The sequence below is a fragment of the Lichtheimia ornata genome, assembly GCF_029851405.1.
Source record: "Lichtheimia ornata isolate CBS 291.66 chromosome Unknown scaffold00002, whole genome shotgun sequence".
In the NCBI taxonomy this organism is placed as follows: Eukaryota; Fungi; Mucoromycota; class Mucoromycetes; order Mucorales; family Lichtheimiaceae; genus Lichtheimia; species Lichtheimia ornata.
The window spans coordinates 1,180,088-1,194,819 of NW_026695322.1; the positions used below are offsets into that span (position 1 = coordinate 1,180,088).

Genomic DNA, 14,732 nt, shown 5'->3' on the forward strand with positions numbered 1-14,732 from the left:
TTTTTTTTTCTATCACCATGTGAACAAGGAAGCTTAAAACGAATGTATACTGTCACAAAAGAACAAAGCCATCTCGATACATACGATGATGTCAATGATCCAATCTCAATTTCTATTCCCTCCCTTTTAATCCTGAAACCAATCAAGTGGTCCACATCTCGCACATGTGAGCCGATAGCACAATACCTTCATCAATGTCATGTTGAATCCAATTTTTTCATTCAATGAGTAAGTCGAAGAATAAGACATAGTAGTGTGGACGTTTATCAAGTAAATACGATAAGGGAATAGCATTTCAAATTGAATAAGATAAAGGGGCGAATTACATAGAGGGCAATGGGGATAATTGTGTCATTGTATTCTTGGTAGCTGCCGTCATAACCATCCTTCATCCATGACTGAAAAATAGCTGCTGCATGCATTGCATCGAGTACTCCAACGTCATCCATCCATGGCTGTACAATACCTTCCGTCAAAGATACAAACCCTTTGCACAATCCCATCCAATCCATCATCATCCTCAGCCGTATCCACGTGACACGATCCATCCTTCCTGCTGACGACGCGCCAAGTAACCAAAGCAACATCCCATTGTACTTGATTGCATCCATCCATCATAACCATTACAAACCCAATACGTTGGTTGAAAAAAGCCATGTGATTGCTTCCTTTTCCATCCGGCTGCTGGTCTACCTCTTTCTTGGTCATTTTGCAACGCGGCTCATGTAGGTGAAGCTTGTTGTTTGTGGTGTACTTGATAGCTGGTAAGGCATCATCCATAGGATTCCATATGTATTGAAGCATGTTGCCACCTGATAAAGCTGCTTCTATACAACGGCTATTTGCTGTTCACGTGGAAAGGCTGCAAGAGAAGTTGCTGCAAGTAAAGAACGCTGTTTGAGACAATGGAATAAAGGCCATGCTAATGGCAACCGCTGGATGAACATTGTTACGATTGGACACGGCAAAGAAGTGTGTACAAGAGAAGACGAAGTGCCAAGACAAAGCGCGTATTGAAGAAGAGCGACATGAAAGCTGTGTATACGCCATGGACTTGCCATTCAATCAAGGCCAATCGGATCAAGACATTCGTAGGATTGACATGATGGGTGGAAGCAGGACAAACGTTCGCAGGTGGTAGTTGTGTACTTGAATGGGGCAACAGTTGAGATTGGGAGCAAGAGGGAAGAGGCTGAGAGTGGAAGAAGTGGAAATTAAATAGTTGCACACCTCTTGTATAAATGCATGAACGTTGTACATCCAAACCTTGATTATGAGATTGCCCCTCTCGAACCTCAAACTTTCGCACAAGATGCCCTTGAACATGCTGATTATGTTGATCTAAAAAAGATATCATGTTTCATTTGAAAATTTGGAAAGGGAGGGTATTTTGTGGGGTTTACTATGTAAGTCGGAATGGAGGTCAGTGCGCAGGTTCATGATTTATGGAAGTAGTATGTATTACCTTGGGATTCCCCATTTCGAACATGAAACTTTGTCAGAAGGTTCGCTGCAACATGCTGATCAACTTCATTCATTTAAAAACCATACACTTCATTAAGGATGTCTTGAATGCGGGAGGGCCCAAACGGTGGATGATGGACAACAAAAGAGCGGACGGCCCACCGCCCCGAAGTTGCTCACTTCCAACTTGAAAATTGGTCAGAAGGGTGCTCTCGAGCATGCTGATCAACTTTTTCTAATAAAGACCTCATGCTTCATTTGAAAATTTGGAATGAGAGCGTCCAAAAGTTTGAAAGACGGAGACATTCGCAGGGTCTGCGATTCATTAATTTACATGTTAGCTGTTCCAGCGTAGCTCAGTCAAATCGGCTCGGATCAAGAAACTTGAATGATGGAAACGCTCGGCTAGAGTAGGAGAATCGTTCACATGAAGTGGATTTTGCAACAACGCTGTTTGTGAAGAAATAGCTGCTAGCAGGCAATGATGAGCTATTACTGAAAAGTATACGTTGACCCTTCCAATCATGCATAATGAGCTGAGTTACACAAAGAGGTCCTTCTGCATCTTTTGCTCTGCCAGGGTCCACCTACTTGACAATGAACGAAGACTACTCTTCATATAGCATCACGCTTACAAACATAAAGGTGCCTGTATCTCCAAGCTTTACAATGAAACGTGGGGTTTTTATTAGAGCAATGTGCTCGGCTTGGCCAACCGCACCTTGGGTGTCAGTTTCACGTTCATCGTGGCCAATCCCGGATTTCGCAATGTCGCTACCAGCCAAACTGGATCCTGGGGGTCGACCTCTTCGACGACGACGACCAAAAAAATATTTTTTGGGCTAGTTGCGACATTGAACGCGACACTTTCACACAAGGTGCTGTTGGCCAAGCCGAGCCCATTGCTCTAATAAAAACCCCACGTTTCATTGTAAAGTTTGGAGATGCAGGCACCTTTATGTTTGTAAGCGTGATGCTATATGAGAAGTGGTCTTTGTTTAATGTAAAGTAGCTACACCCTGACAGAGCAAAAGATGCAGAAGGACCTCTTTGGGTAACTCAGCTAAAAAGTCAGGATTTCAGGGACAATGCATGAAAAGTACGCAATCCTCACTTTTATGTCATACATTGGCAGCTAATAGCCACTTTTGTGCATTCCCAACTTTTGTGCATTCTATTGTAGGTGGACATTAATAACATACAGACATTCATTTCCATGATTAAAGTAGGTTGATCGAGCTGATTTGGTTGAGTTACGCTCACAAGATTGCATCGGTTGAGCTACATCAGGCGTGCTTGATGTCCAGGTGATGTAATCCTCTCGACAGCTCAGTCAAATCAGCTCGGATCTAAGCAATCATGGAAGTGGATGTCTAGAGCAGGGGCATCGTTCCCATGCGGTGGATCTCGCAACAATGATGATTGGATAAAAGTGGCCGTTAGCTAGCAATACATGCCTGTTCTGGTCTCCATAAAGTAATTATACGTGGTACTATTCATGCAAACGTATAGCTGTGGTACACAACACGGCACCCTCTGCATCTTTTGCTCTGTAGGTGTAGCTACTTTTTACGTTAAACAAAGACCACTTCTCATATAGCATCACGCTTACAAACATAAAAGGTGCCTGCATCTCCAAGCTTTACAATGAAACGTGGGGTTTTTATTAGAGCAATGTGCTCGGCTTGGCCAACTGCACCTTGTGTGCAAGTTTTACGTTCATCGTGGCCAATCCCAGATTTCACAATGTCGCTACCAATAAACTGGATCCTGGGGGTCAACCTCTTCGACATTGACTGTAATATTTGATGGAAGAAAAGGGACGAGGTAAAATCCTTTAGGACTCTTTGATATGCTTTATGTAAGAATGAGATGTAAGATTCAAAGATGATGATTTCTAACTGCTTGGAGGATGCCTATTTACTTACTATTCTATGTTGTTGTTGATGTATCATGTGCTTGTAAGGAACGTTCTAATGTGTGATGGAAACATCTATCCTACGCTTCTATGTATCGTATCCATAAACAAATATCGGGCCAACAGCGACGACCAAAAATATTTTGGGCTGTTTGCGACATTGAACGTGAAACTTTCACACAAGGTGCAGTTGGCCAAGCCGAGCCCATTGCTCTATTCAAAACCCAACGTTGTTGTAAAGTTTGGAGATACAGGCACCTTTATGTTTGTAAGCGTGATGCTATATGAAGTGGTCTTTGTTTAATGTAAGAAGTAGTATGACTATAATAGAGCAAAAGATGCAGAAGGACCTCTTTGATGCTCAGCTAAAAAGTCAGGACTTCAGGGATTGATACCATGAAAGGTACGCAATCCTCACTTTTATGTCATGCATTGGCAGCTAATAGCCACTTTTGTGCATTCCCAACTTTTGTGCATTCTATTGTAGGTGGACGATGCTCCTGCTCTGAACATTCATTTCCATGATTAAAGTAGGTTGATCCGAGCTGATTTGGTTGAGTTACGCTCACACAAGATTGCATCTGTTGAGCTACATCGAGCGTGTGATGTCCAGAGTGCTCTAATCTCTCTTTGACCACAGCTCAATCAAATCAGCTCGAATCAACCTACTTTAATCATGGAAATGAATGTCTAGAGCAGGGCATCGATACAGTGGATCTCGCAACAATGATGATTGGATAAAAGTGGCCGTTAGCTAGCAATACATGCCTGTTCCTAGATGATCTATAAAGTAATTATACGTTTGTACCTTTCATTCATGCAAATGTAGCTGTGTTACACAACACGACCCTCTGCACCTTTTGCTCTGCCGAAGTCCACCTACTTGACAATGAACAAAGACCACTCTTCTTATAGCATCACACTTACAAACATAAGGTGCTTATATCTCCGAACTTACAATGAAACGTGGGGTTTTGGATAGGCAAATGGCGCTCGGCGGCAGCAGCACCTTGTGTGGAAATTTCACGTTCAATGTCGCAAACAACTGCGTCTTTTTTGGTCGTCGTCGAAAGGATTGAGCGGATCCGGTTTGAGCTGGTGGCGACATTGAAATCTCTGGGATTGGCAAGCTTGATACGCTAATTGGATCAAGACATCTGTAGGATTGACATGATGGGTGGAAGCAGGACAAACGTTCGCAGGTGGTAGTTGTGTACTTGAATGGGGCAACAGTTGAGATTGGGAGCAAGAGGGAAGAGGCTGAGAGTGGAAGAAGTGGAAATTAAATAGCTGCACACCTCTTGTATAAATGCATGAACGTTAAAAATAATCCAAACCTTGATTATGAGATTGCCCCTCTCGAACCTCAAACTTTCGCACAAGATGCCGCGGGTAATGCTGATTATGTTGATCTAAAAAAGATATCATGTTTCATTTGAAAATTTGGAAAGGGAGAATTATTTTGTGGGGTTTACTATGTAAGTCGGAATGGAGGTCCACGGTGCGCGGAGTTCTGCTGATTTATGGAAGTAGTATGTATTACCTTGGATTCCCCATTTCGAACATGAAACTTTGTCAGAAGGTTCTGCAACATGCTGATCAACTTCATTCATTTAAAAACCATACACTTCATTAAGGATGTCTTGAATGCGGGAGGGCCCAAACGGTGGATGATGGACAACAAAAGAGCGGACGGCCCACCGCCCGAAGTTGCTCACTTCCAACTTGAAAATTGGTCAGAAGGGTGCTCTCGAAGCATGCTGATCGGCTTTTTTCTAATAAAGACCTCATGCTTCATTTGAAAATTTGGAATGAAGGCGTCAAAGTTTGAAGAACGGAGACATTCGCAGGGTCTGCGATTCATTAATTTACATGTTAGCTGTTCCAGCGTAGCTCAGTCAAATCGGCTCGGATCAAGAAACTTGAATGATGGAAACGCTCGGCTAGAGTAGGAGAATCGTTCACATGAAGTGGATTTTGCAACAACGCTGTTTGTGAAGAAATAGCTGCTAGCAGGCAGTGAGCTATTGCTGAAAAGTATACGTTGACCCTTCCAATCATGCATAATGAGCTGAGTTACACAAAGAGGTCCTTCTGCATCTTTTGCTCTGCCAGGGTCCACCTACTTGACAATGAACGAAGACTACTCTTCATATAGCATCACGCTTACAAACATAAAGGTGCCTGTATCTCCAAGCTTTACAATGAAACGTGGGGTTTTTATTCAAGGCAATGTGCTCGGCTTGGCCAACCGCACCTTGGGTGTCAGTTTCACGTTCATCGTGGCCAATCCCGGATTTCGCAATGTCGCTACCAGCCAAACTGGATCCTGGGGGTCGACCTCTTCGACGACGACGACCAAAAAAATATTTTTTGGGCTAGTTGCGACATTGAACGCGACACTTTCACACAAGGTGCTGTTGGCCAAGCCGAGCCCATTGCTCTAGCCAAAACCCCGCGTTCGTGCCAAGATGCAGACACCTGTAAGCGTGATGCTATATGAAAGTGCTGTTTAATGTAAAGTAGCTACACCCTTGACCCAGAGCAAAAAGCAGAAGGATTTCTTTGGGTAACTCAGCTAAAATCAAGTTTCAGGGACAATGCATGAAAATTACGCAATCCTCACTTTTATGTCATACATTGGCAGCTAATAGCCACTTTGTGCATTCCCAACTTTTGTGCATTCTATTGTAGGTGGACGATGCTCCTGCTCTAGACATTCATTTCCATGATTAAAGTAAAGATTTGATCCGAGCTGATTTTTTTTTTTTTTTTTTTTTTGGGGGGGGCGTTTGGTTGAGGTCCGCTCACACAAGTTACATCGGTTGAGCTACATCGAGCGTGCTTGATGTCCAGAGTGATGTAATCTCTCTTTGACCGCAGCTCAGTCAAATCGGCTCGGATCAACCTACTTGTCATGGGGGAAAATGAATGTCTAGAGCAGGGGCATCGTTTATGCAGTGGATCTCGCAACAATGATGATTGGATAAGTGGCCGTTAGCTAGCAATACATGCCTGTTCCTAGATGCTCCATAAAGTAATTATACGCTGACCTTTTCATTCATGCAAACGTAGCTGTGTTACACAACACGAACCTCTGCATCTTTTGCTCTGTCAGGGTGGCAGCTACTTTACATTAAACAAAGACCACTTCTCATATAGCATCACGCTTACAAACATAAAGGTGCCTGCATCTCCAAACTTACAATGAAACGTGGGGTTTTTATTAGAGCAATGTGCTCGGCTTGGCCAACTGCACCTTGTGTGCAAGTTTTACGTTCATCGTGGCCAATCCCAGATTTCGCAATGTCGCTACCAGCCAAACTGGATCCTGGGGTCAACCTCTTCGACGACGACTGTAATATTTGATGGAAGAAAAGGGACTGAGGTAAAATCCTTTAGGACTCTTTGATATGCTTTATGTAAGAATGAGATAAAAGATTCAAAGATGATGATTTCTAACTGCTTGGAGGATGCCTATTTATACTATTCTATGTTGTTGTTGATGTATCATGTGCTTGTAAGGAACGTTCTAATGTGTGATGGAAACATCTATCCTACGCTTCTATGTATCGTATCCATAAACAAATATCGAATACAACAACGACGACCAAAAAATATTTTGGGCTGTTGCCGACATTGAACGTGAAACTTTCACACAAGGTGCAGTTGGCCAAGCCGAGCCCATTGCTCTATTCAAAACCCAACGTTTCATTGTAAAGTTTGGAGATACAGGCACCTTTATGTTTGTAAGCGTGATGCTATATGAGAAGTGGTCTTTGTTTAATGTAAAGTAGTATGACTATAATAGAGCAAAAGATGCAGAAGGACCTCTTTGGGTAACTCAGCTAAAAAGTCAGGACTTCAGGGACAATGCATGAAAGGTACGCAATCCTCACTTTTATGTCATGCATTGGCAGCTAATAGCCACTTTGTGCATTCCAACTTTTGTGCATTCTATTGTAGGTGGACGATGCTCCTGCTCTAGACATTCATTTCCATGATTAAAGTAGGTTGATCCGAGCTGATTTGGTTGAGTTACGCTCACACAGATTACATCTGTTGAGCTACATCGAGCGTGCTTGATGTCAAGAGTGCTCTAATCTCTCTTTGACCACAGCTCAATCAAAATCAGCTCGAATCAACCTACTTTTAATCATGAATGTCTCGTAGAGAACATCGTTCCATGCAGTGGATCTCGCAACAATGATGATTGGATAAAAAGTGGCCGTTAGCTAGCAATACATGCCACAATTTCCTAGATGATCTATAAAGTAATTATACATTGACCCTTTCATTCATGCAAATGTAGCTGTGTTACACAACACGACCCTCTGCACCTTTTGCTCTGCCGGGGTCCACCTACTTGACAATGAACAAAGACCACTCTATGCCCCATGGCATCACGCTACAAACATAAAATTACTATCCAGTACTACAATGAAACGTGGGGTTTTTTGAATAGGCTGTGTCGGCTTGGCCAACAACCCTTGTGTGAAAAGTTTCACGTTTAATGTCGCAAACAGCAAAAATATTTTTTGGTCGTCGTCGAAAGAGGTTGAGCCCCGGATCCAGTTTGACTGGTAGCGACATTGCGAAATCTGGGATTGGCAAGCTTGATCGTGAAACTGGCACAAGGTGCAGTTGGCCAAGCCGAGCACATTGCTCTAATTAAAACCCCACGTTTCATTGTAAAGTTTGGAGATACAGGCACCTTTATGTTTGTAAGCGTGATGCTATATGAGAAGTGGTCTTTGTTTAATGTAAAGTAGTATGACTACAATAGAGCAAAAGATGCAGAGGGCGTGTTTGTGTAACTTGAGTCATTCAGCACAGGCGATGCATGATTCTTGTACACTATTTAGGAATAGTTCAAAATGCCAGCTAGTATCCTTAGTCCTCCCATTCTCCATTGTTGTCGAATCCAATGCATGTGAACGATTGTACTGCTTCAGCCCAGCATGCCCATCCTTCAACTTTCTTGATCCGAGGGGATTTGAGTGAAAAACGCTCAAACAAAGAAACATCATCCAATATCAGAAGAATCAAATTGGTAAGTTATTTGTAAACTGCCGGCTAATAGCCCATTCCTTCCATTCACCTTTGTTGTCCAATCCAATGCACACGAACGATTGCCCTGCTCCAGCCCATCATCCCCATCCTTCAACTTTCATGATCCGAGAGGATTTGACTGAAAAACGCTCAAACACAGAAGTATCGCCCAATATGAGAAAAATCATTTTGCAAAGTTATTTGTAAACTGCCAGCTAATAGCCCATTCCTCCCATTCACCTTTGTTGTCCAATCCAATGCATACGAACGATTGTCTTGCTCCAGCCTAGCATGCCCATCATTCAACTTTCATGATCCGAGAGGATTTGATTGAACAATGCTCAAACAAAAAAGTATCGTACAACTTCAGAAAGTAGTATTTGATTCCCAGCGCTTCCACTTCCTGCTTCTTCCCTCTTCCTCCCGTTTTCAACTGTTGCCCCATTTAAGTACAACCACACAACTATCTCTTGCGAACGATTGTCCTGCTTCAACTCATCATGTCAAGCCAGCTATTGTCTTGATCCGATTGTCCTTGAATGAATGGCAAGTCCATGGCGTGTGCATCCCACTACGACACCCCCGCTCCTTGACATTACACGTTCTCTTGTACACTCTTCTGCCACAACCAATCGTAACAGCATTCATCCAGCAGTTGCCATTAGCGTGGTCTTTACTCCATTGTCTCAAACAGCATCCTTTACTTGCAGTAACTTGGCTTACAGCCTTCCTTCACGTGGACAGCAGATAGTCATTATATAGAAGCAGCTTTTTTTTTACGTGTAGCAACTTGCTTTAATACATACGAATTCTTGTGGATATGGATATGGATATTGGTTTGGTGCATGGGATGGAAGTGGGTATATGCAAAGTTGAATTAAAGGTTGGGGAGTGTTACTACATTGGTCCCGTAAACCAGGGGGTCTCTCAAAAGAGAAACAATCAAACCTATGAACAATGACCACAAATTTGATCCGCAGGATGCTATTCAGCGTGATAGCACGTCCATCAACTTGGTGGATTTGATGTTGTAAGCAATCGAAGAGTGATACAGAAATCTTAATCAACGCAACTGGTATTGAAAGCAGCGTGATGACTTTCACAGACCGCACGGACCAAGCTATTGTGTTACATCATGATGACCCTTCGCATAAACCAAGATATCCTAATAACAAGTATCCCAAACAAGTGTGTATTATTGGTCTAAAAGACTCGTATTCTATTAATGATACATTGAAATGCGTATATGTGTGTGTGTTGTTGTTGGGTGAGTTGCGGTATATGTGTGAATGTGTAGGAGGGAACTAAATACAATAACGTACAAAAGAGGACAAGATGCAAATAGGAAGAGAAATATAAAGTATGAATGGAGGAGGAGGAATGCGCTTAACGTCTTCCCTTACGCTTCCACCAGCAGAGGCCAATGAAGAGGAGGACGTTGAAAACGAAGAATGCAAAGATAATACCAAGATCACGCCACTTGTTGGCAGCATCCCATTGATAAGTAATCGAGTAGTATTCAGGACCGCTCTTGTAGTTGCAGTAGGCGCATTCGTCGGTGGCATTGTCATCAACAATATAACCGGGTCCTCCGTTGTTCAAGTAATTGGCCATGTATTGACCACAAGTTTGACCGCTGGGGGGAGCGAACTTGATGAGATCACGGTCACTGCACTCGACAGTAATGTGCTCCATTTCGTTGGTGGCCAAACCTTCAATGTAGTAATGGAAAGGATCTAATAAAGAAGTGAATGTAAGTAACAATGTTATCCATACCAAAGATGATGAATCAAAGAAAACTTACCAAGCCAATACATCCAAGCGGACCAAAAGCGGGGCATAGCAGAAGGAGGTTGCATCATACCAGCGAACAAGATAAGCATGGAAATGATCAATGGGTTGATAACAGAGGCCATGACGGGTGATTCAGAGATGGCGGCAATGACGAAACCAAGAGTGACAGCCCAAAAGACGAAACCAACCAACATGATGTAGAAGAAACCACAAGCTTCGGGAGTGTTCATCAAGCCAGCTGTCCAATAGATACCACCCATGAAGCATGCACAATAAAAGATGATGTATGGGATCTCGACAAGGACCGAAGAAATGGCAAATGGCAACCAGCTGTAGAAACGGGATGCATACTCGCGACGGAAATAGAGACGTTCGGTCATAAACTTGGGTTGAGCCAAAATGATAAGGGTGAATGCCATGATAAAAGTGCCGAGCAACACAAAGAGACGGTTTTGTAAATCGGATGAAGTAGTCGACATCTTCCAGAAAGTGAAACCATTGATAAGCGAGGTACACATAATGGTGACAAAACGGCCAATGTTGTAATCGGGAGAACGCCAATAAGCAAGAGTCATACGCTTAAAGACAAGCTTGAATTGAGTAAGGTAATTGGTGGCATAGCTGAGAGACTTGCGTTGAGGGTTTTGATCAGCACTACCATGGATTTGTTCAAGTTCTTCTTGGAGGGCTTGAGCCTCAGGAGACTTTGCCCAAATCTCAGCCCAATCACGTGTAGCCTTGCCAGCGGTACCAGCACCAACGACTTCCAAGATATACTCGGCAGGGTTAGCATCAGGAGAGCACTTGGGACCACCGTTGGATTCAAAGTAATCGATCATAGTAGCAGCATCCTTGCCAATCTCGCCATAGTAAGCGGTCTTACCACCACGCACAAGCAACAACAAGTGATCAAAGTGTTCAAACAAAACAGCCGAAGGTTGATGGATAGTACACAACACGGGCCAACCAGCATCAGCAAGCTTGCGAATGAAACGGACAATGTTGAAAGAGGATTGGGAATCAAGACCAGAAGTGGGCTCATCCAAAAAGAGCAACTTGGGCTTGGCAACCAATTCCATACCGATAGTAAGACGCTTGCGTTCTTCAACAGAGATACCAATACCATGATCGACATCACCAATTTGAGCATCGGCAATATCCTCCATCTCGAGCAATTGAATGATTTGTTCAACGTATTCATCCTTCTCGGCCTTGGGAACATCGGCATCTTGACGCAAATAGGCAGAGAAACGCATTGCTTCACGCACCGTGACAGCGGGCTGGTGGATATCCATTTGCTCACAGTAACCAGTGATACGTTCGAAATCGCTCATCAAGGCTTCATTGTTCAAGTAAATTCTTCCTTCAACCTTGCCAATGGTCTTGCGTTTGGCGAGTACATCCAATAACGTGGTCTTGCCAGCACCAGAAGAACCCATCAATGCAGTCAAATGGCCAGGCTTGACAATACCAGAAATATCATTAAGCAAGTGAAGAGGGCCACCCTTGAAAGGCACCGTATAGTTCACATGTTGCCAGGAGAATGTGGTACCAGTAGAGATAGAATCCATCTTGGAGGTGATCTCAGCTTGGCGGCGGCGACGTTCATCTTCTTCAGCATCAGTACGGGGCTTGGGAGCCTTGCCAGGAGCATAAACCTTGATCAAAGTACCGCCCTTTTCAGGGTGCAAGAATTCCATGGCAAGAGCACAGACGGCAGTGAAAAGCAAAAAGTAGGCGACGACCACAATGAAATCAGGAGCCCACATTTGGGATGGCTCATAGCTAAGCTGTTGCTTGAGATATTCATCACCAAGGACAAAGTTTTGGCCTGGGACACCACCAGTCATAGTGCACACCTTGTGGTTCCAATCATCATAGCCAGGACCATATGGAACAGCATTGCCAGGACCTTCGCAAGAATACACTTGACCCTTCATTTCGTTGATCAAAAGATTCTTGTAACCATATGCCAAGGGGTTCATCCAGTAAATCCAGAAGAGCCAAGGATGCATGGAAGGATAGGGGATGATGTAACCAGTGTATGTAACTATAAGAATGATCATGAGTGATGCTGTACATGATTGCTTTACAATAAAGATGTATACATACCAAGGGCAATAAGAATGACACCAGAGAATTGAGTGGCAAAGAAGAAACTTGAAGTAACGGCACCAAACATACGGAAGCAACCGTTCATCATCATGTTGACGAAGAACAAGGTAACAAAGAACGTAAAGAATGCACCAGCTTCAAGCTTAAGACCCATCATGAAATAGGCGCAAATCTCAAAGAGCAAGACTATCAAAGAAAATAGATGAGTACAATGAAGACAATGACGTTCTCAATCAACGTACCTTGAACAATGGCATAGGGAATATCCATGATGACTTGAGCGACGTAGAAAGCGGATGGTCTGAACATGGCAAAATGCTTTTGCTTTTCAAGAACGGGACGACCCATCATAAAGTTGACCAATTCAGATTGAGAGATGAAAGCATTGAAAAGAACCGAAAAGAAAATGGCACCACCACGCTATTGAAGAAGATGTTAATAAAGAGCATGATTGCATATACAAATGCAACTTACCGAAAAGGCACCGGTACCAGTGAGAGGGATGTTGTAGAAACAAGAAGCGGTAATAAGACCTTGAATGAGAATTGTACCATAACGAGAGATAAGAGCGGGATAATCCTTGATCAAAAGATGATATTGGCGGATAGTGAGGGCACGGACTTGTTGGAAGAAGCTTGAGGTGTAGGGAGCGCTGTTGGGAGCACGCTTTTGATGTTCTTCACGAACAGCTTCCATGAACAATTCGGATGGCTTTTCATTGTTGACTTGAGCCTCAAAGTCGTGAAGATCTTCCATCATACGCTTGTAGACATCGGATTTGTAGTAGACTTGCTCAAATTCGGAAGCATGCTTGGGCACAGTGTTCTCGAAACCAGGCTTGATCTCACGTTCCAAAGGATTACAAAGACCAGTCAAGAAATCAGGAGTCGACTTGCGAGGAGGACAATAGAAACCAAGGTTCTCAAAGTAAGGCTTGGCCTCTTCGGCACGTCCAAAAAAGATAAGATGACCTTCGTCAAGCAACAAGATCTTGTCAAACAAGTCGTAGATGCTGTTGGATGCTTGGTACAAGGTGGCAAAGGTTGTCTTCTTGAAAACGTCGGTCATGATACGCAACGAACGAACGTAATCGAGGGCAGAGGCAGCGTCAAGACCACGAGTGGAGCAATCCTAATAAAAAAACAACATGTAAGAACTCACAATCGCTACAAGAACTGTCGATTTGCGCACCCACCCAGCAGTTTATAGAGCTTTGTGTCGTCATAACTTCTGCAATGGACAGGCGTTTTCTCTCTCCACCAGAGAGACCACGGACAAATGCGTTACCAACAAGAGTGGGCATTTGCTTGGTAAGGCCGAGCATGTTGCCAAGCAAGTAAATGATCTTCTCAACAAAGTCGTTCTTGGTCTCATTAGGAAGACGTGCACCAGGAGTCTTACAACGAAGGGCGAATTGCAGAGTTTGGCGAGTGGTAAGAGTGGGATAATGTTGATCTTCTTCGGCGTTGTAAACAACTTGACCCCGATAGTGCTTTGCAAAAGTCTTGTGATCAATGCCACCATAGCTGACTTCACCACCAATACGAGTGTAGGATGCTCTTTGATTGGACATCAACTTCAAAAAGGATGTACAACCAGCTCCAGGGCGACCAAGAACAAGCAACATTTCACCATCACGCACACAACCATTAAGGCCTTGCAAGATGGTCTTTGTGGTAGACTTGACACCAATACCCAAAAACTTCCAGAATTGAAGGACATTGAGGATACCACTGATGACAGTAGGGATGGTATGAGCATCAGCACCAAGACCCTATTATAACATAGATCTAGATTAGGACACCTGCATATGGATGATGATAATAATAAAAAAGGGATGCTTACCTCAATTGTCAAATCCTTCCAGATTACACCCAAGTGCTTGGGCTTTTGGCCTGCGTTTTGGGAGTCTTGCATCATGCCGTTAAGGAATTGATCGAGGTTGAATTCTTCAACAGCACCAGCTTCGACTTGACCATCAGTGCTAGTGGCCTGTCGGCTAATACGAGATAATTCACGCTTAAGCTCTTCATATTCGGTTTTGGCAGCTGTTGATATTCGAATGATAAATATTAGTCGTAATGTCGAAGATATAGAAAAAAAGCCGTACCATCGACATCTACTGCATTGCCGTCAGCTTCACCAAAGCTGCCCTTGGTGCCAATGGGCTCGAGAATCGTTTCGACCGATCCAGTGACGGATGCAGCGGACGTTTCCTTCTTTGGAACATCCAACTGTATCTTCTCGTGATCCATGTATGTAAAAGAAGGTGTTGAAGATCAGATCAAGATTGGCAAAAAAGGTCAGGGCAAGCTGTCTATTTAAATAAATTTTACGAAACAACTCCACTCTTTCGTTATCATCGCCGCTTTGGCTGGACCAACGGAGA

At 43.5% G+C, this 14,732-nt stretch overlaps 1 protein-coding gene across 1 annotated transcript; it reads right to left on the reverse strand.

Annotated features, from left to right (window-relative positions):
* Positions 1 to 9,820: 9,820 nt before the first annotated feature.
* O0I10_000920 (uncharacterized protein) lies at positions 9,821 to 14,598 on the reverse strand (the record flags this gene model as incomplete). The annotated part of the gene is made up of 8 exons (XM_058481020.1): positions 9,821 to 10,170; positions 10,239 to 12,278; positions 12,341 to 12,529; positions 12,586 to 12,763; positions 12,818 to 13,474; positions 13,539 to 14,117; positions 14,189 to 14,391; positions 14,454 to 14,598. The coding sequence occupies 8 exons, from the start codon at positions 14,596 to 14,598 to the stop codon at positions 9,821 to 9,823; spliced, it is 4,341 nt and encodes a 1,446-aa protein (XP_058348584.1).
* Between the last annotated feature and the right edge of the window lie 134 nt (positions 14,599 to 14,732).